Raw genomic sequence first — 21,144 nt, forward strand, 5'->3', positions numbered from 1 at the left:
TCAACAAAGAATCATCATCACCATTTAATTAAAATATCAAAGGAATTGGATTATACAAGCTTTTTAATTTTAAATTTTGCTAATTCTTATCTGAAATAGGTTGGAATTTAGATCTCTCCTGTAAAACATATATACAATATATAATACAAACATTCTGAATAGGTAAAAAATAAGTAATTCCAAAAATCATACCAAGATATGAAAAAGTTTGATTTGGAATTCATGAAACAAATAGTTTTAGTTGCATCAATAACATTTTCTGTGGCTAGAAGTACAAAAAAATAGGAAGATTTTTCTTTCTGTTATAATGATGATGCAATAACAAGAACATAAAAGCATTTACAAAGCATCATTTGTTTTTATAAATATCAAAAAATATAACAATTCATTTATGTGAGAAAATGCATTGTTATTTATTATCCATAAATCAAAATCAATATCTTCATAAAACAAAGAAAATAACATCGTTCTAATTTTGATTGGTCCGCAGAACATTTGGCAACAATCAACATTGTGAAACAGTGCAACTGAAGGCACCTACAGTTTGCTTTTTTATTATTATTATTATATTTAAAATAATTAATTTTGCTAGACAAAATTTAACAATACAAACAACATTCATTCTAATAACAGAAATTTATACATACTACTAATTAATAATGAAGCCAACTATGATTTTTCAATGCATTTTTCTATTTACATCAAATTATTAGTCCAAATATATTCTCGTCTAAGCTGAATTACTCGCTAGATCACTACGGATCACTTACGGGTCTTTAAAACTATGGAAATAAAATATTAAACTTTGAAGATTTTTAAATCTTTTAACAAGAACATCTCAAAAATGTAAACAAATTTTATTTAGAGATCACATGACCATAAAATTTTTAGTTTTTTTTTAATAATTTGTTCAATCTAAAGCAACTATATAAACTTTTTTAATAACTTGCATAATATATTTGGACATTGAGCATGAAGATAAATTAGACCAAATATTATGCATTTATAAAGATTCTATTCTAACTCTATAATCAAGCAAAATTTAATCATTTATTTTTTATACATGTGTTATGTATTTGTGTGTGTGTGTGTGTGTGTGTATATGAACGTATTCATGTTTTTATGTATGTATTTGTAAATGTATGTATCGTGATGTGTATGTATCTGTATGTTTGTGTATATATATATATATCGTGTGTATGTATGTGTACATTTTATATATATATATATTTATATACTCATATACAACAGTCAAAATTTTATCCTCTCTCAAGATAAATTTGGCAGCACTTAGAGATGTGAACAATCTATGGCTTTACTATTACCCGAGATCATTGGAAAATTTCCAATATTGCCTGTTATAAATCTCTATGATGCTACTTGTTTAGTTTTTTTTACGATTAAAATAAAGAATACGGAAACTTAAAATGTCGAATCGAAAGAATGGATAATTACCAGGTCGTTATGTAAAATTTTTCTACGGTTTAACATTTATTTTATCTGTCTTATTTTATATATTTTCTTAAATAAATAAATATAATAGGGTCTTTAATTTGAAAAATCATAAAATGTTTTCAAAAGAGCAAAGCAGTACAATAACAAGCATCAGTTGAAAAACACTGATGTGACATTTCTTATACTGTATATCATATATATCAGAAATGTAAATCCTTAACAAGTATAGAATCATTTATGCAATAATACAAGGAAAGATCACATTTGGATAATCACAAAGATATGTATTATTTCTTTTAAATACATACGAATGGGGAAAATAAATCATTGCTATATTTTAAAGAGCATTTTCTTTATTTTCTAATAAATTTATTACTGTTATAAATAGTATAAGATGAAATTTATTTTCTTTATGTAAAGATGAAGGTGGATACAACTTATAAGGCATAGAATTGACTTAGATGCAATTCTAATATTTTAAAAATAATAATGATAACAGATAAGTTTTTATGACGACAGGATATCGACATGTGTGATGCAGTTGTGCTACTAGTGCCTAAATCTGTCGACACAAAAACTTTTACTGAAATTTTTACAATTTATACATACATTTTTTAAACTAACAGAAAAAAAAGGACTAGAATACTGAGTCAGGCACATTTTGGCAACATCTGTGCACATACTCCACATTCCTATTTACTACATTACTTTGGCAGTGTAGTTTGTGGAATTATCTATACTACCAACATTATTTTGTTCCCAGGTCAAAACTTTCAAGCATTAAAACTGTGCTTAGTGATCTGTGATAACACATTGTATTGTATTATAAATAACACATAACGCCATCGACAAATACATACATCAGATTACTAAAACCTGGAAGACATAAAATACATAAATATCAACCTTACATCTTAGGTACTTTTTTTAATAGCGACGATACAAATGTTTGTCCTTTCTTAACTATCGAATCCAGACTAGGTTGTTGGTCTTTAATATCCTTGATATCTGGATATGGAATGTTTAAGGAAAATTTACCAGTGACGTTGGTGGTGGTGGTGGTGGTGGTGGTTTGTTGTGACTGACTTGTAGTCACCGGCATTGTCGTAGTCACTGATGTTGTAGTTGGCGGACCAGTGGTCGGAATGGCTAGCGGGCTCTGCGGTAAAGGAGTTCTTGACTGAATCGGTAGTTTTGTAGTTATCTTTCTCGTTCTCTGAACTGACTGGTGACGATTCTAAACAAGAACGAATTCTCATAAGTATATTTTCATTTTTAAATTTTCTAATTACAATCATGCAGAATTTTAAAACATTGAATGTGTTCATTCAAATGCTCAATATTCAATAAAAGTGAATATCTCTTTGTTTCAAATAAGCATTCTCAAGTATAAATATAATTTATTTACAAAATACCATGCAGATATTAAATTATTAATCAAATATCTATTGAAATATACCCAATATTCCAATTTAATTCATTCCTAATTTCATGCAGGATTGTGAATATAAATTTATTACTGTTATATAGTTTCAAAGGATAAAAAGTGAATGAATAAATCAATTTAATAAATTATTTTCCTACTAGTTTAATTTCTAAATATTTAGTGAATGAATTATAAATTTAACTTAATCAATTTCCAGTGAGATTAAAAATTATTTATTTTTTCAAGCTGAATATTCTTAATTTCAACAATAAAGAATACTTAAACTGTTAAAAGTTGAAATTTATATTTCATCCACAACATTGAGAAAATAGATAAAATATTATATGGATTAGAATAAACAATGTATGGACATGTTACACAATATATTGCACAAATAAAAAATGAGGACAAGATTTTAAGAAAGAGCAATAAACAATTGATATTAGATTTTAAATTAAAAAATAGATAGACAGACAGACAATAATTCTAACATTCACATGCAAGTTAGTAAAAGAAAAAATGATTTTTTCAGAAATAATTCATGCTTTTGATAAAGAAAAAACTGAGTAAAAAAACTCAGAATTCTTCACAATTTACCTGCAAAGGAAGAATTTAGCCATTTAAATACAGACGAGATGGAGCATGCAGCATCAGGTTTCTGAGATAAATTACATCACATAAGCACAAAGGAACAGGACATCACAAAACTTGATCTCACCATATTAAATTAAGAAGTGAGACTGCTCAAATTTTTTTGTTGTTATCAATATACACATATATTAATTGTATATAACAACATGAGACCGGAATAAAAATAATTATCATTTATATGCAAACTGTAGATTTGAATGAAGAGTTGTGTCTTGAATAAAATTTTTTTTAATTCATACTTTATCACATATAAAACAATAATCTCAAATATAAACAATGAACAAATGTAAAAATTAAAAATATTAGTAACTTAGAAATTATCCTTAATTTCTTATCAAATGTATTTTAATAATAATTCAGTTTTTGTTTTTCCTTCTACAATTTTTGTGTGTTAAAACTGTTAAGAGAAAAAAAAAGAATGTTCCATTTATAATACTGTAATTTTTATATATACTACTATATTATTAATATACAAAACATAATAAAAAAAACTAATATATTCTGTTTATATCATAAAGTATATTGAAGAATACAAGCAAATAATATTTAATAAAAGATCAGTAAAACTGGAAAACAATATATTTTTTTTAACTCTATCTGTTTTGTGGGCATTAAGAAAGCCTTTTCTCATATTCATTGGGAATTTGGCCATGCACACAATGGAAGCGGCTGGTTAACAAGGGATGAGACCCTAAATATCTGGGACAGACTGCCCATGGAAAATTTCCAGGGTTTTTTGACTGCCCGGATTGGATCCCAGGCCCTCAGAGCAGTAGGGTGATGCCTTAACCACCTCAGCCATTCAGCCATCATCTGAAAATGATTTCTAATAAAAATATAATTTCAAATCATCTGAAAATGGCACGAACAAATATCGATTGGGTAGAAATGTATTCAGCATTTTAAAAATGGTTTTAGTTTATAAGTAATGAATACATGATATGGTTTTGTGGTAGATATCAAATATTCATTAAATATTTATGTATAAATATTATCTTCACAATATATCTTTTAATCGATAAGTCAAGTGATGCTATTACTAGTAAAATATTTGATACAAGTAGCATATTCTGCATACAGTGTATGTAATAACAATCGCTTTACTAAAATTAATGAAGCTGTTAATATATAACTGTTACAATCTTAGAAAATTAAAGAATAAAATTTTAAAATATCCTGACAAAAATTTTATATTTCTAATGGATACTTTAAAATGTTAGTCTTTATTTTTACGAGTAAATAGTAACTGTTCTGTCTTAATAGTTTAGATTATAAGTCTGAACTATTCCATTATCAAACTGATAATGAAATAACGTGATCTGAAAATATCCAATAAACAATTAAATCTGTACACAAGTAACAGACACTAGTGTCTTTAACAATATGAAAAAAATTAAATAAATAAATAGCTTTATTACAGAGTGTCTTTTGTCAATCTTCTTATTGGGCTATATGCCTAACTTATTTAAGAGTGATTAGGATTTTTTTTTTGAAAACTATCAGGTCAGTCCATAAGTTCGTGGGCATTTTTATGACCTTGAGAAAAATCTTGTTTTGCTGTTAAAAATGTCAGTCTAATGTGATAATTTTTACATCCAAGTGTTAAATTGGATCTCATTCATATAATACTGTTCAGAATTGTGAACATTTCAGTTGTTTATTTTCGTTAAAATGGAAGTAACCGACGAATATAAAAGACACGTTTTATACTTTTTATTTTTAAGTGGTGAGAATGCTACAAATGCAGCCAAAAAAATAAATACTGTACATAATCAAATCGTAATTAGTTCAAGGACTGCGCAGAAGTGGTTTGAAAGATTTAGAAACAATGATTTTAGTGTGGAGGATAAGGCTCGTACCGGAAGATCCGTCGTCGAAGTCGACGGATCTTCCGGTACGAGCCTTATCCTCCACACTAAAATCATTGTTTCTAAATCTTTCAAACCACTTCTGCGCAGTCCTTGAACTAATTACGATTTGATTATGTACAGTATTTATTTTTTTGGCTGCATTTGTAGCATTCTCACCACTTAAAAATAAAAAGTATAAAACGTGTCTTTTATATTCGTCGGTTACTTCCATTTTAACGAAAATAAACAACTGAAATGTTCACAATTCTGAACAGTATTATATGAATGAGATCCAATTTAACACTTGGATGTAAAAATTATCACATTAGACTGACATTTTTAACAGCAAAACAAGATTTTTCTCAAGGTCATAAAAATGCCCACGAACTTATGGACTGACCTGATATTTTCATCAAGTAATGAATTGTCACTTATTTTTATAAATTACATCTTTTATGAGGCTTTTTCCACATACTCTATTTAACAAATTGACCTTTTATAATTATAGTGGTATCTTGGGACTCAAATTCAATTTGTTCCTAGAGGATGTTTGAATGCCAGAAAGTTCAAGTTCCAGAGCAATTTTTTCCATAAGGAATACAGTAGAGTGAATAAATCTATTCTCAAATCCCAAAAATGCTCATTTAATTCCAAAATAAACATAATTTAAGCTAAAATAACAAGTAAATATCCTAATTAATGACTAAAACAATGGAAAAAATTAATAGATTAATTAAATATCAATGAGTTATTTTTATATCTCAATTGATCACTCTTTCAAACTTTCTCTAAGGTTCTGTAGCTTCAACACTCTTCTTATGCACAATGGTGAATACATACAGGTATTATTTAAAAAAAACAAGTTATGGAAAAATGCATTTGGATTGACAGCAGGAAATAGTGATAAATCCAGATTTCACTACTAGTCACCACAGTGTACTGCTTGACAGTTTCAAATAGAAAGTTTTAGACCATCTTCCACATAGTCCAGACTTTGTTCCCAGTAATTTCCACTTGTTTCTTCACCTAAAGAAACATCTGAATAGCAAAAAGTTTGGCAACAACAACTGGGCGAAAGAAAAGGTCATGACATGGTTCAAAGGACTGGCAGCAAACTTCTAGGGATACATACAAAAATACTAGTTCCCAGACTTAACAAGTACTTGGACAATAGGAGTGACTATATAAAAAATTAAAGATATATGTATGAAGTAATTCACAGTTAAAAAAATGTCTAAATAAATATTTCTTAACAAAGTTAAAACCTTTGTATCTTTACAATTTCCAAACACTCTTTGTAACTCATTAATTCTATGGTCTGAAGTCTGAACCATAACAGAACTCAAAGGGGAGAGAGAAAGAGTCGTTTTTTGTTATACAAAAATTTTTAATAGTATTTTCAGATGAAAGTAACTAGTAATATTAAGGTAAAAAATACCCAATATTAAATCAAATTTTAAGTCACAGTCATATGTTAAGAAATGGATATATAGAGTCAATATAACAGACAGAATTTACAGATAATTTCTCATATATGATATCATCAATAAAAGAGGTAATTCATTTATCATGGTATGGAAATGGTTTGCAATAAAAAGTCCCAATCTTCAAACAATACAGTAATTAAGGCTGTAGTCCTGATAAAAAATAAAAATAAATAAAAGACACTCTATAAAATGTTATAGTTATCCCCATATAACACAATAGTTAGGTTGCAGAAAAATGCAGTGTTGTGCAAATCTGTGCTATGTAAAATAAAGGACTAGTACAAAACATAGAGTTAAGTTCCAAAAGTTAACAAAACTAGTCTTTTTCATAATTATGAGAAATAATTAACTAACAATCACAATCAAAAGTATTTCACGTTAATATTAATTTCCTTTTGCTGCTAAACACTTAAATAAAGACGGTTTGTCTTTGGTAAAATATTGTCATCCTTTCAAGCTTTCCTGTTGACCTTAATCTGGGTATCAGCAACATCTTAATTTTTCTCTACTTTTTTCATAAAATCTGATATTTCATTTACCTAAGAGATCTTTTAAAAAATTTAATCTTTTCATTCAGTAACTTTTAATATAATGTATAAAAACAAAATACAGCAACAGTCTTTCAGGTTCATTTAGAGCACTATCACCAATGACAGTGACACCTAGTTTATAGGAAAGCTAGAATAAGAAGCTATGACAAGGAAGAAGAAATATTATACAATCAGTTCTCATTACAAAAAACCCAGCAAAAGACAAAACAACATTGAAAATTTTAACATTCTAAAATCCATGGGCAAATAAGAGACAGATGTGTGCTTGCTTGAATAAAAATATATCGAATGACGTGTTTGCACTTAAAACTTGTGATGTTTTATACAGGAGTGTCTCCAATTCTCAAACTATGTTAGAATGAAACCATGTTGTATGGGGAATTTTCCCAATTTTCAAACCATGTTGTAGGAATGCCATGTTGTATGAGGGATACTTGTATTCATTTTTTTATGCATTTTGTTTTTATTCCATTTTCATAATGTTACATCATCATCTATAATGAATGATTCAAATATTTGAAAACTAAAACTGTCTATTCAAAATGATTTAATAGTGATAATTAAATTTGTTCTGAATTTGATTTGTTCTTAATATGAATTTTGGTACCTGAAATATGTTAAGTGACTGTTTATATAAGATATTTTTTTCCAATAAAATCTCAAAGTTCTTATTTTATCTATTAATCAAGATTTTTTCTAAAAATAGAATTTATTGTTTTTAGAATAAATTCATTCTCTCATGGAATATAAATTTATCTAGCTTTGAAAAATTTTCATTTTATTTTTAATACAAGTTAATGTGATATTCATTATGAGGCTAAAAAGATTATTTACATTAAAAACAGAACGAAAAGTTTTTCAAATCTAGATAGATTTCTTTAAAGATGTAAAATTTTGAAAATAGCATAAATGATTTTGAAATGGCACGAAATTATCTAGCAAACACCATACATTATACATATTATATATGTTGTATATCTTTATAACAAGAGTAACATTTTATTTAATTTTTCTCATATTAAAATATATTTTTGTTTCTAATTTCTTCAATTAATAGCATTCTGTAAAAACTTCATTTACATTACAAAATCTAGCAGTAACTTACAGAATATTTATATATCTCAATATAACTGTCAATTATATTTGTTTATGTTCACAAAAATCAAATAAATAAAATTTCCACATTCAATACTTTAAATATGAATTTTTTCAATAACGAAATAAGTTTTAGAAATTCTGTTGTAATTATAAAAATATAAAAAGAACTATTGCTAATATTCTCTAAAATCTCCAAAACTGAATGTTTTTAAAACTAATAGCTACAAATTATCATCATAAATCACAAAATAATTATTTCGGATAATAAATTTTCAAATTAAATTAGAACGTAAGTCAAAGAGAATAGGAAAAATAAAAAAAAATCATTATAACATAAATTATAAATTATTATGTACAGTACATATAAAATTATTAAGTTAATATGATTAATATTAATATTTTTTTTATCTAAGATTAATATATACTTGTATAAAATATTCATTAATAACTAGAGCAGCCGACAGATATTAGTTTAGACAGATCACAGGGAGACAGTGACATGCACTTGAAAGACACTTGACGGGACTAGAGTGTGCGAATACAAAGCTTATTATTAAAACGTTGTTATCTACATTTGAACCTTAGAAACATGATTTGTTGAGTGCTCCATCTCTGACCTTTTGTTGGACTCACATTCCCTTCATCTGGAGCAATCATTGTTTTATCTAGATAATGTGATGGTGTTTCTGCTAGGAAGTTTGATGGCACAAGTCCTCGAACACCATTCAGTTCTCCCATATAAAATCCATCTTCATCCATTTCTCCATAAATGAAGATTATATCACCAGTATTAAATGCCAGTTCGATCTGAAAATAGATATATTATAAACAATATATATTTGGGGAAATGAAATGAAGTTAAATTGTAAGTTTGTTATGCTTAGGTATTATTTCTTTTCTAACAGTTTTCTGTGGGATATACTACATGCTGCTGTGAGTTATCCACACAAAATCATGGTAAACATTTTAAACATTACTAGATTTGGATTTTTTATCCTGTTTATGAAACAGGATAACAAATCTAGAAATGTTTGAGACATCAATCAGTAAAGTAAGTTGTTTAAAAATAATGCATATTGTGTTTAACCAATACTTATTATTTTTACATCCTACTTACAATGCCAAACTAAAATCATTAAAATAAGTAAATAGTAACATATATACACATTTATACATATATAGAAAAGGTTAATCATTTAGAAAACTGTTTTGAGCAGAGTAGAATACTGATTCTTAATAAAAATCTATACCATAAATATATTTAATTAATAAATTAAAAATTTTATTAATTAAATTAAATTTTTTTAAATATTAGATTTCCTCTAGAAATAATTTGATTGAGAAAAGTATGAATGTCAAAAAAATTGAAAAAATCATACCTCTGCATCAACATTTGGGGACAATTCTTGTGGATCATAATCATACAAAGCTACCATTTTTCGAACAGCTAGATGTGCCCATGGATCGGATCTATTTTCTGAAACAATAGAATTATAATTGATAAAACAAATCACATTACCAATTTACAAACTAATACAGTCATTCCTTGTTTAATATCTATTAACTCTTGAAAATCAGATGTTCTGTGGAAAAGTATTAATAGAGAGTATATTTCTCATTATTTTAAAAGGAAAAAATTATAATTTATCACATAATCAACTCAAAACTCCAAACTAGTTTCCAAAAACACAATACAATATTTATACATGTATAAATAAAAACATTGTAGCATGTTATATCTTGCTTATGCTACATATTAGGTAAATCGATAGTGAGCTATTCAATGGCATAGTTGCCATGCACTCCTTTCTTATGGGCCTAATCCTATCTTGGCACCTATGAAAGAAGTAGCACAGTTTAAATTAAAAATATCATAAAGTACAGTGGTGCCTCATATAATGTACTTAATCCATTTCAGGTGCACGTCCATTAAGTGAAAAGTCTGTTATACAAAACGCATTTTCCCATAGAAATACATGTTAAAACATCTAATTCATTCTGCAGCATAAAATAACCATACTGTACCATAAAAAAAAATGAAAATGGAGCAGTCACCAATTATACTTGGTAGTCAGATGTTGTGAGGAGGAGGTGAAGGAACACTTTCTTCACACATTCATACAGACACACACTTTTTACACATTGCAGCGGGTCTCTTTTTATTGTTTTTTAATTGAAATCAGATTCAGGAGAGGCTACCGGGGCTTGCAGGATCAACTCCTCTTGTTCCATCCTATGTTTTTTGGCAGCTGGCTTCTTGAAAAACATGTCCAAGGTGGTCTGTTTCTCTCTCTTCTTCAACACCTGTTTTCCAAAATACCTACAACAAGAAGCTATTCTGGGAAGCCAAGAAGGGGAAAATATCTACACATAGTAGATTGTCAATGGCAACAGCAAAACAGTGGAAAAATCATTTGCACTTGATCACAGAAAGTCCGTTTATCGCCTCACGTAACTGCTGAACGGAAAGTCCGTTGTTCACAGCCAATCTGTTGCTCGAGTCATGTAACGGCCAAACAGAAAGTCCGTTGTTTGCAGCGTCTGTTATTCGAGGCATACATTATACAAGGCACCACTGTATTTCAAAATTAGTACAAAACATTTCTGATCAATTAAAATACTCAAAGGAGACATGACTAGACATATCAAAAAATAGGCATGGGAAACTGTGAGTCTTATTTTGCTACAGGAAACGTTGTATAATATGGCACTCATATGTAAAGATAAGAGAAGACTGTTGTTAGACTTAGTCTATGATAGAGAGGAAAGGTGAGGGAAGAGAGGAAGAGGGATGTAAGATTAGGAGAGGTGGGGGTGAGAGGAGGAGTTAGGATAAAAGGAGAAGTTGTGATGGAAGGAAAGTTGGCACTAAGGTGCATGATGCATCTTCCAGTACTAGTTATATTCAAGATGCTCTTCCATTTCTGGACACTTAGGGGAGTATCAAGAAATGTGTCATGCACTTCAAAATGCCGATCTGAGATTCTAACATAACCAACTAAATTTGGATATGACTTGTAACTTTTCTTGTATATTGTTTTGCTAAAGCTATTGTATTGAATATTTGAGTTGTAAATATAAATTTTTCCTGTATAATCATCAGCAAAAACACATTGTATTGAGAAATACATATGTTCTATAAAGTTTATGTATTAAAAACCAAAAACACCTTCTACTGGAAGAATATTAAGCAAGAGGTATTTGTATTTTCTATTTATTTAATTTTTTTTAGCATTTTTGTTATATATTAAAGTACATAATTTAATTCTTTTCTTTAATTAAAACTATATGCTATTATTAAATTATGAGTTTACAAAATGACTGACCATGAATATCTGTTGAATGTATCGAATCAGGATTTAATAAATGCTGAGCAATATCTTTGTCTTCTAATTGCACTTCTGATACAAGATTACAAGGAACATAACCGATTCTTCCATTAATCTCACCCTTATAAAATCCATCACTGTCTCTTTCACCATAAACCTAAATAAATAAAATATATTATAAATTTTAAAAATAAAACCACAGATATTTTACATCTTTAAATTAGTTCTACAAGAGATTAATTAAAACTGTGACTTGTTCTGACTTCTTCAGATATTTAAACAACAAAAAAAAAATAAATTTTAAGAAATTTTATTTATTTCACATTAGTGTTTTTGAGACAGGACGTTTTATCTTAAAATGTTAATATATTCTAAATTCAAACATCCTTAAAATAGTTTTTGAAATAATTGTTTCAGGAAATCATATGCAATAAATCATAAATCATTTTTTGATATAATAAATTATATTTATGATGTTAGAATATCTACACCAGAGATCAGTACAGTTTTATATATCTAAAAGCCTTTTACTGGTGTGCATATCATCACTCTAAACCAATTAGTTACAAACGTTTTCGAACCTTAACGGTTCTTCCTCAGGTAATGATCCCCTAACTGAATGCGCTTCGATTCAAAGTTGTGAAGAAATACGGTCATCGGGATGGGACAACGTTCCGGATTGTATTTCTTCACAACTTTAAATCGAAGCGCATTCCGTTAGGGGATTGGTAAAAGGCTTTCAGATACGTGAAACTGTATATTTATGATATTTAAATTATTATTAAATTGAGAAAATGAAAAGATGACACTGTAAACTCTGAATCTTATAAGATAATATATTGTGAATATATAGAAAATAATCTATTGCTAAAATAATAATATAAATGCCACTATTTGTAGCCAAAATGTTCCACAACCCAGAAATCTGTAGATGAATCTTTTTGTTTTGAATAAATAATAGACATTTCTGAAAAAGCAAAATTGCCAACTTTTCAATTCCATGTAGATACTTGTAAACAAACAAATAAATATAGATATTATAAAACAGAAATACTTCTGAAAGATATTAATATAAAGACAATAAATAAGGCCTAAATATCTATTTTACAACTCAAAAATAAAATATATAAATAAAAAAATAATTGTATTTACTTACTTTAATAAGTTGTCCTTCTTGAAATGGCAATTCTTCAGAGGCAGCATCAGGATTTGGTGACATAGTTAAAGGGTTATAATCAAAGAGGCCAACAAACAATCGTATATCAGAATTCCGGATATCTCCATCTTGTTTCCACTTGTTATAATAAGAAGATGGCATTAGACCTTTTTGTCTATAATATTCTTCTTCCTGACCTGGTGGTGGTAATCTTCGAAGCGGTGGTGTAGGAGAAGCAGCTCTCCCTTGAAGAGAATAATAATTTGATCCTCTAGAATCTGAATAATGTCCTGCATCTAATTTTTTATTATAGTCACTTTGCATAGTACGTTTCATCAAATTTTTGTCTTGAGTAATTTCTGAAAAATGATATATTCCAACTTCTATTTCATCTTTCATATTTATTAATAAAATTAATTAAAAATTTAATTAAATTATTTAAATTTTAAAAGTTATAAAATTTATTACTTACCAATGGAAGGAACTGTTCTATTTGAGTAGTGATCTTTATTTGAACTTAAATAATGTTGAGTGTCAGAAATACGATTAACATGTTCATCGCGTTCATAATTATCTATATTTTTTCCATTGTAAATAGCATGACTATTTTCTCTCCAATCTGATCTTACTGGATATGTATTAGACGAAACATTTGTCCATTTATTGGATGTAAACTGTTTTTGGTCTCCATACTAATTAAAATAAATTTAATAACTTTTAATTAATTTTTTTTTATAAATAAAAATATTACATATTATTAATTATATAAAATATTATTTTATCAGAACATGACACATTTAGTTTTTTGGTGCAGTAGCTAATACAATTAATTTCTTTATGTTTAATAATTTTATCATTATAATTGAGCAAAATCTTGTGGAAAAGTACCCCTTGCTAAAGAATAGTTGAAAAAATAATTAATCATTTTAGCAACACATTATTTTTTCCCCTAAATTTACTAAGCTTTAAACTGTTACTGTTTTTATATTCATTCTATTTCAAGTTAAAGATTTAAATTAATAATAAAATTTTCTAAAAATTCAGGGTGGTCTTAAGATATCTTTAAAGGTCTAGAAGCAAATTAATCTGTGGAACATACATTATTAATAGTTTTTATCTTTTCAATTTTTTAATCTTACATTAATCATCAATAATCATAAATGAACTATCTGCTTATTTCAAATTGTAGGTTAACATTGAATTAAAAATAAATTATTGTTTCGTTTCCTTATTATAATAGCTAATTAAATCTTATTGTTGAGAACTTTAGATAATATTTCCAATTCTTTTAAGTTTATCTAAACAAACTAATAAGATTTAATGCTCAAATCACTTAAGTTTCATTTAAACTAAGAGTGAATGAAATTTAACCAATCTTTACCTGCTGAATGATAGATTCTCATTGAATAAAAAAAATGGCTAAGTCCTCATTAAGATCATTGATTCTGATGAGATATCTTTGGATTATTTATCCCAAAACTTTATCTTAAAAAAAATTCAAGAAAATCTTAACCTCAAAAAAATAAAAAAAACCAGAGAAAGTATAAAAAAGAAATAGAAATCACCTTTTTCAACCAGGGTAGAAGAAAAAAATGACAAGGAATGAATAGAATGAAAGAAAGGATAAAGTCTACATAAACATTCTTTAATAAAGAGGAAAAAACCAAACTAAAAACTTCACTTTGTATACATGATGAAGCTTTTTTATAATTAATTAAATCTTTTTATATAAATAGAACAATTTTAATTTTTATATCTTTTATCTTCCCTTCTTGTAATTATTGAGATAATTTTAAAACTCTATACTTTATAATAATAAACAATGCTTTTTGCCCACGACTATAAATTGGATAGAGTTAGATAACCTAAATAAATAGGACTTAACAGTTGGAGGGCTTATCGCACCAAGGCCGACAGAAAGAAAGACTAGATCTTTAATAAAAAAGTTAGTCTTTAATAATCATATTCAAATTTAGGTAAGTATGCATTTCAGGTACAGGACCCCTCATCAGCTTACAAACACATGGTACAAACATAATAATTATAACACTAATAGTTAACCAATACAAAGTGTTATCTAATATATACAGTGCACTGTATTTACAGTATTTAATGTAACCCATATACTACAGAACTATAACAATCAAGCCTAAATTTTAATACAATGACAATGAGATATATGATATTATTTGGGACCAGTAAATGCCTTATTTTCTCTATTTACTGAATATTATTATTAAAGACTAACTTTTTTATTAAAGATCTAGTACTTCTTTCTGTCGGCCTTGGTGTGATAAGCCTCCAACTGTTAAGTCCTACTTATTTAGGTTATCTAACTCTATCCAATCTGTACTTTATATTTTAATTGTTGGCAGTTGCTTGTGTTCTTATGTTATTTTATTTTTTCTTTAGTGTTCTGATCAATTAACCTTTGTCAAGATCTAAATGAAGTATTTTAAAATTTTATCTTTTCTTATAAGATTGCACATATTGCACACAATAAAACTGAAAACTACAATGTTGATTTTTATTAAATAAGTGCTGAAAATCTCCATGTCATGTTTAAACTAATTATATATTATTTTAATGATCTGTAAATTTATAAAATGGATAAATACTAAGAATATGCATGTTACCATCCACTAAATATTCTAATAATTAATAAATTTTCAATAATATTAATTAAACTTTGATAGTTATCATTTTCATTTTCTACATTATTGACATTTGAAAAAATTAATAATATGGAATTAAGCATTTTTTTAATTTGTAATGCTGATGTAAAGATTTTATATTATAAAAATCATTAACAAAAAATGTTCTGAAAAATAAAAATTATTTACTTTGTACTCCTATTTTATATTGTGTTTTTGTCTTTATTTTTAGTACTTTTTACTTCTATTTATTGTTGAGTTTTGTTCATTGTTTTACATATGTAACTTTAATTGAGATCTTTGTTAACTGAAGGGAGGATCTTATTTGTCACATGACAGTAACTTGTAAATTTAAAATAAAAATAAAGATTTACTTGAGAAACAATACTTACAACATTTTTTAATAAATTATCAGGTATTAAACATGGCATAGAATCTGTTGATAAATTAGTTCCTGACTTTGTCCTTACTGTCACTACTTTCTTTTTAAGTGATGCTATTTGTGATATATCAAGAATTGCATGATCTCCTGAAAATATTATTTATTATTTTTCATTTTAATGTTCCAGTTTTAAATGCATAAAAATTGAAAATGAAAACAAAAATAAATACCTGTTGGACTATCAACTTCAGTAACCATCTTTCCCCCTACAAAAACTGCATAACCTGTAACTGGAGCACCATTGGAAGTTCCATTTGGATTGATTGTGACAGGCAGCCATGTTACCAATAACATGCAATCCTGAGGTCCAGCTTCTACTTGTATATCCACAGGTGGATCTGGTAAACCTAAAAAGAAAAACAATTAAAAAACAAAAATTAATATATAAATATTATAAATAATATATATATTATTATTATATATTAATAACTAAATGCATACTATACCTTTTGGTAATGTTCGAAATTCTACATAAGAAGTTAACATTTCTAATTTTTTTGGATTCTTTTCATCATTATAAACGAGTCTACTTGGTTTTGTTCTTACAGAAACAAGATATTGTGTATTAGGAGCTAAACCTAAAAATAATTTAATATCAAAAATTATTTTTAATATTTTATATAAGTTAAGGATTCCTTAAAACTGATTGATTTGTTTTTGACAAATAAATTATCATACTTATTAAATTATTAATAAAGTAAAAGCTAATTATACAAGTTCCTTTTAATTAAGTTTTTAACAGTTTTTTCCATAGACTATTTAAGATAAAATTAACTAACACTTAAATTTTATTAAACACGTAAACATTTCAAAAGTATAAAATTAGATTTATATTTTATATTGTTATTGGATTTATTTCAAAATTTATTAGAAAAACAAAAATATAAATGATATCAATAATCAAGAGCCTACATTCTTAAAAACCTCCATCTTCATTTACTTTACTAGAAATATAAAATAAATGAATATTTAGGTTTTATGATAATTTAAATCATTCTTTTATGTTGAAACTACTTATTAAAATTGAGATCAAATAAACAGGATAAAAAATAATGTATCATAATTAACTTATGGTCGATGATAATTTACATAATTAAAAATATATTGAAGAATATACAGTCGACTCCGCATAAGTCGACACCCGGATAACTCGTCACCGTAGGTTAATTAGTCAGTGTGATAACCGACAGCGAATGAAATGCAATGATTGACAAACACACTTTGTTAATTTACAAAAAGAAAACTATATCTTTATTCGCTTAGCTATACAAGATCCCAACATGTAAGCAGTGGTATTACAAAGTCCAGAATAAGTAATATAAAACGATTAATAGCACTAAGGGTTCTAAACTAACTTAAAACTACTTACATACTATGAGAATAGAGGAAAGAGAGAATATAGATACAGAAAAGGATGAAGGTGGAAATACCCGGGATTTTTGCTATGATGGCTTCGTGATGCTGAGCGGGGTTACTGATGCCTCTTATCCTCTGTTTTGGTAGATACCTCTCGTTCACTTGGACAATAATCCACTCAAAATCTGTCCAGTGAGATTGTCAGTTCGTCAGGACGTCCTTTATCTACTATAACACTAGGTCTTCTCCATCTCGACCTCACTTGTCGAGCTTCGATCTCTAACATCTCTCGTTCCAACACACAACCAGTGCTCCCTGACCTTTCTCATCGAGAGCCAAGATTCTTCTCTCTCCAACTTACTACCTGTGCTCCACGACCTTTCTCATCGAGAGCCAAGACCGTTCTGTCTTTCTTTCTTCCTTTTCTCCCCTCTCTGATTTTTTAATTACTTTGTTTTTTTAACAAAGTTGTTTTTCATCGGAGGCATCACTCCCCATCAGGTCATAAAATAATTAGATTGTAAAATGATTAAGAAGGAAGTCTTTGTCAACAGGAAAGAAAGAGAAACAAAGAAAATCTTAAATCTAACTTAAATTTATACATTAAAAAAATACAAAATATACATTCATATGGCCAACGGCCACATCAGTTTTCTGTGGTCCCGGCCGATTTACATAGGCAATAATGCTATTAATGTTAAAAAACTCGGTTTACTCGACATCGTTTAATTTGTCACCACTGGATAAATCAAAATACTTTTTCTGTTTCACATTTTTTTGATGCCTGATAAGTTGACTCCCCTCCTGAAAAAATGAGTTCATACTGTACAATAAGCTGTGTGGTGTGAACTCATTTTTCAGGGGGGAGTCGACTTATCAGAATTCTAAAAAGTGTGAAACAGAAAAAGTATGTTGATTTATCCAGTGGTAACGAGTTAAACGATGTTGAGTAAACCGAGTTTTTTAAGGTTAATAACATTAATGCCTCTGTAAGTCAGCTGGGACCACAAAAAATTTACTACGTAACTGATTAGTGACAAGTTATCCGGGTGTCGACTTATGCGGAGTCAACTGTATTTTTTCTTTAATATATTTTTAATATGTAAATTATTGACTGTCATTTTTAATTAACTATTTGTTTTAATTTATGGTAATGTCACCAGATGTTTTTTAAGCCAATTTGAATTTTTTTTACAGAGGCGTAGCCTAAAATAAAAGAGTTTCTGTACATGAAGATTGTATATTTGTTGGTTTGTTGCTTGTATTGTGTAGTGACAGATTGTGAAGACAAATTTTTTGTATTCTTCAATATATTTTTAATAAGTATTTAGTGTATTAAGCCATCCTGTGCTTTAACTCTCAACTCCATTTTTTTTACTACATTCTGCTTAAAAAAAGTAAAATTAGAATGCACACATTTATTTATCAGAAAAAAGAGTTTAAAAGAAGTCACTTACAATTAAACTTTACAATTAAAATGTTCAATGTGAATATGTGCAAAGCTGCATTGCTAGAACAAAATAATAATATATTTAATTAAACAGTAACATTTTTGTTCAAGAGTTGGGCTAGGTAGAGTTTACTTGTAATCTACTACAAGTTGTTTGGGGAATTCATTAGCCTATGGGAAATTGCAACTTCACATACAGAGCAATTTTTTAAGCCTTTATTCTGGACAAAAGTTATGCCAAAAATACAGTAACTAAAGAATCATAATTGATTAATTCTATATTACAAATTTAAATATAATAGTTTCTACATCAATTCATTATAAATATTTATATTTAAATGATAAACATAATTTCTTTCAATTAAATATTAATTTGAAATTGCTTGGTTATATGTAAGTCTCGGAAATTACACAATTTTAATTTCATTATTTTTAATTATCCAAAATTTATGACTTAAAATCATTAATTAAACCATCAATTATGAATACAATTAAAAATCAAAAGTTGTAACAATCTATTTATAAGAAAAACAAAAGAATATAATTTATCTCAAAAATAATTATCTATTTCTAATTTTTACTTTCCTGACTGCTAAATATAACAGAGGGGAAAATATGGCAATCTGTCAAAAAATGACCCCCCCCAAGATTTTTACATTTTTGGATTTGAGACACTAAAACGTCAAGCAATGCAAAAAAAGTTGGGGGTAATTTCTATATGTATGGATGTTAGTGTGTGTGTGTGTGTGTGTGTCAAAAATTTCTGAAATTTTGCAAAAGGTATGTGTATTAGGGGGATTGATGCTATTAAATTTTGGTGATTAAAGGTTAAGGCAGGACCTGTTTTGGTAGGTGTGCAGTGCAGTAGGTGCATGTAGAGTATAGTTTTAATAAACTCTAATGAGTTAACAATATAATTATAAGAATTTAATGGTTTAGTATTTTTGTACCATGTTGCTAATGAATAAATGATTGTTACCAATAATCAGTTCTTGAACTAATGAATAGATTTTCCTTTGGATATTATAAGCAAGCCTATTTTTGCTAAGTAAAACCTTTTTGAAACTAGTTTTTCCTATAACAAAAATTTTTTGTGTGTAAGTAAAATTTTTAACTTGCCTGTTATTGTATGTTTAAATATTCCTGATTTCACAGCTTTTACTTCAACACTATTTACAGTAATTACGTGTTGAAAATTACTGTTACTAGGTAACCAGCTAATAATTGCAGAAGTTGAAGTTACACCAGAAACTTTAACACAGCTGGGTGCGAGCGGTACATCTAAAATTAATCAGAATTTTTTTGAAATATGATTAAAATCAACATTAATAAATTAAATTAATCTAATTTTTAAATACCTCGGCCAATAACGATTGTGCAAGCTGCATCTCGAGAACATTTCCCAAATGAATTTACTGATCTTACACTTATCCTGTGTGGCTTAAATTTAAAGTAAATAACAATTTAAAAAATCTGAATCTAACTTTTTTGTATATTTATTAAAAGGTTTACCTGAGATGAATCTACGCCCTCAATCAGTGCTCTAGTTTTTTCAGTTGCTTTAACTGATGCTTTTAACACACCATCCACATAAACGTGATAAACACTTATTGATCCTGTAGATGATTCTGGGGGTAACCAACTAATCATAATACTTTTGTTTAATTGTCTTTCAAGAAGAAGTCGATGAGGTGGTGGCACTAAAAATTATAATTATATAAAACATATATTCAAATAATATACATATTTCATAGTAAAATAATCATACCAATATTTTTAAAATATAAAAATAATGTAATATACAATATCTTTCAGAACTAATAGTGCAATATGGCAAGAAGTAAACAAGATATTTTTTAAATATCAAACTGGCACTTTTCTATTAAATATCAATATGATAATCTAAAATTACTGAGTAAGGATTTATTTTTGATTTGAATTAAAATTTAGCTGTTAAATAATTCATGACAGATGACTATTAAAAGTATATTTCTAATTCAAAATTTAAATAATCTAGAAAGAGCAAACTTTGTACGATTTGAATGATATATGGCATAAATGGTAATGATCTCAATCATATATGTATAATTAAAACCCAATCCAACATATTCTTCTCTAGATTTTGTAAATCTTTATGATTATAAAATTTCTCTAATTATTAAATTTATTACCAAAGATGATACTGTTTACTCACAACATCAAACTATTCCAATCAAGAAAATAATTACCCAAATTAAAA

The 21,144-nt window shown here is 27.4% G+C and overlaps 1 protein-coding gene across 6 annotated transcripts in view; it reads right to left on the minus strand.

Annotated features, from left to right (window-relative positions):
- The window catches only part of LOC136976638 (RIMS-binding protein 2-like), an 88,386-nt gene continuing 67,242 nt past the window's right edge, over nucleotides 1-21,144 (minus strand). For 4 of the 6 annotated variants that reach the window (XM_067271980.1, XM_067271979.1, XM_067271981.1 and 1 more), the window contains 12 exons: nucleotides 20,418-20,605; nucleotides 20,264-20,345; nucleotides 20,025-20,186; nucleotides 16,546-16,677; nucleotides 16,270-16,446; nucleotides 16,050-16,186; nucleotides 13,476-13,695; nucleotides 13,004-13,362; nucleotides 11,845-12,004; nucleotides 9,898-9,995; nucleotides 9,152-9,325; nucleotides 1-2,692 (listed from right to left, as the gene is read on the minus strand). In XM_067271980.1, the coding sequence (XP_067128081.1) occupies nucleotides 2,363-2,692; nucleotides 9,152-9,325; nucleotides 9,898-9,995; nucleotides 11,845-12,004; nucleotides 13,004-13,362; nucleotides 13,476-13,695; nucleotides 16,050-16,186; nucleotides 16,270-16,446; nucleotides 16,546-16,677; nucleotides 20,025-20,186; nucleotides 20,264-20,345; nucleotides 20,418-20,605 (2,219 nt within the window). In that variant the 3' untranslated portion in view covers nucleotides 1-2,362. Of the gene's footprint in view, nucleotides 2,693-9,098; nucleotides 9,326-9,897; nucleotides 9,996-11,844; nucleotides 12,005-13,003; nucleotides 13,363-13,475; nucleotides 13,696-16,049; nucleotides 16,187-16,269; nucleotides 16,447-16,545; nucleotides 16,678-20,024; nucleotides 20,187-20,263; nucleotides 20,346-20,417; nucleotides 20,606-21,144 lie in introns of all 6 variants that reach the window. The other 2 variants (XM_067271982.1, XM_067271983.1) reach the window with 2 other exon arrangements.

The sequence above is a fragment of the Centruroides vittatus genome, unplaced genomic scaffold (genome assembly GCF_030686945.1).
Source record: "Centruroides vittatus isolate TY-2023 unplaced genomic scaffold, ASM3068694v2 contig_417, whole genome shotgun sequence".
NCBI lineage: Eukaryota > Metazoa > Arthropoda > Arachnida > Scorpiones > Buthidae > Centruroides > Centruroides vittatus.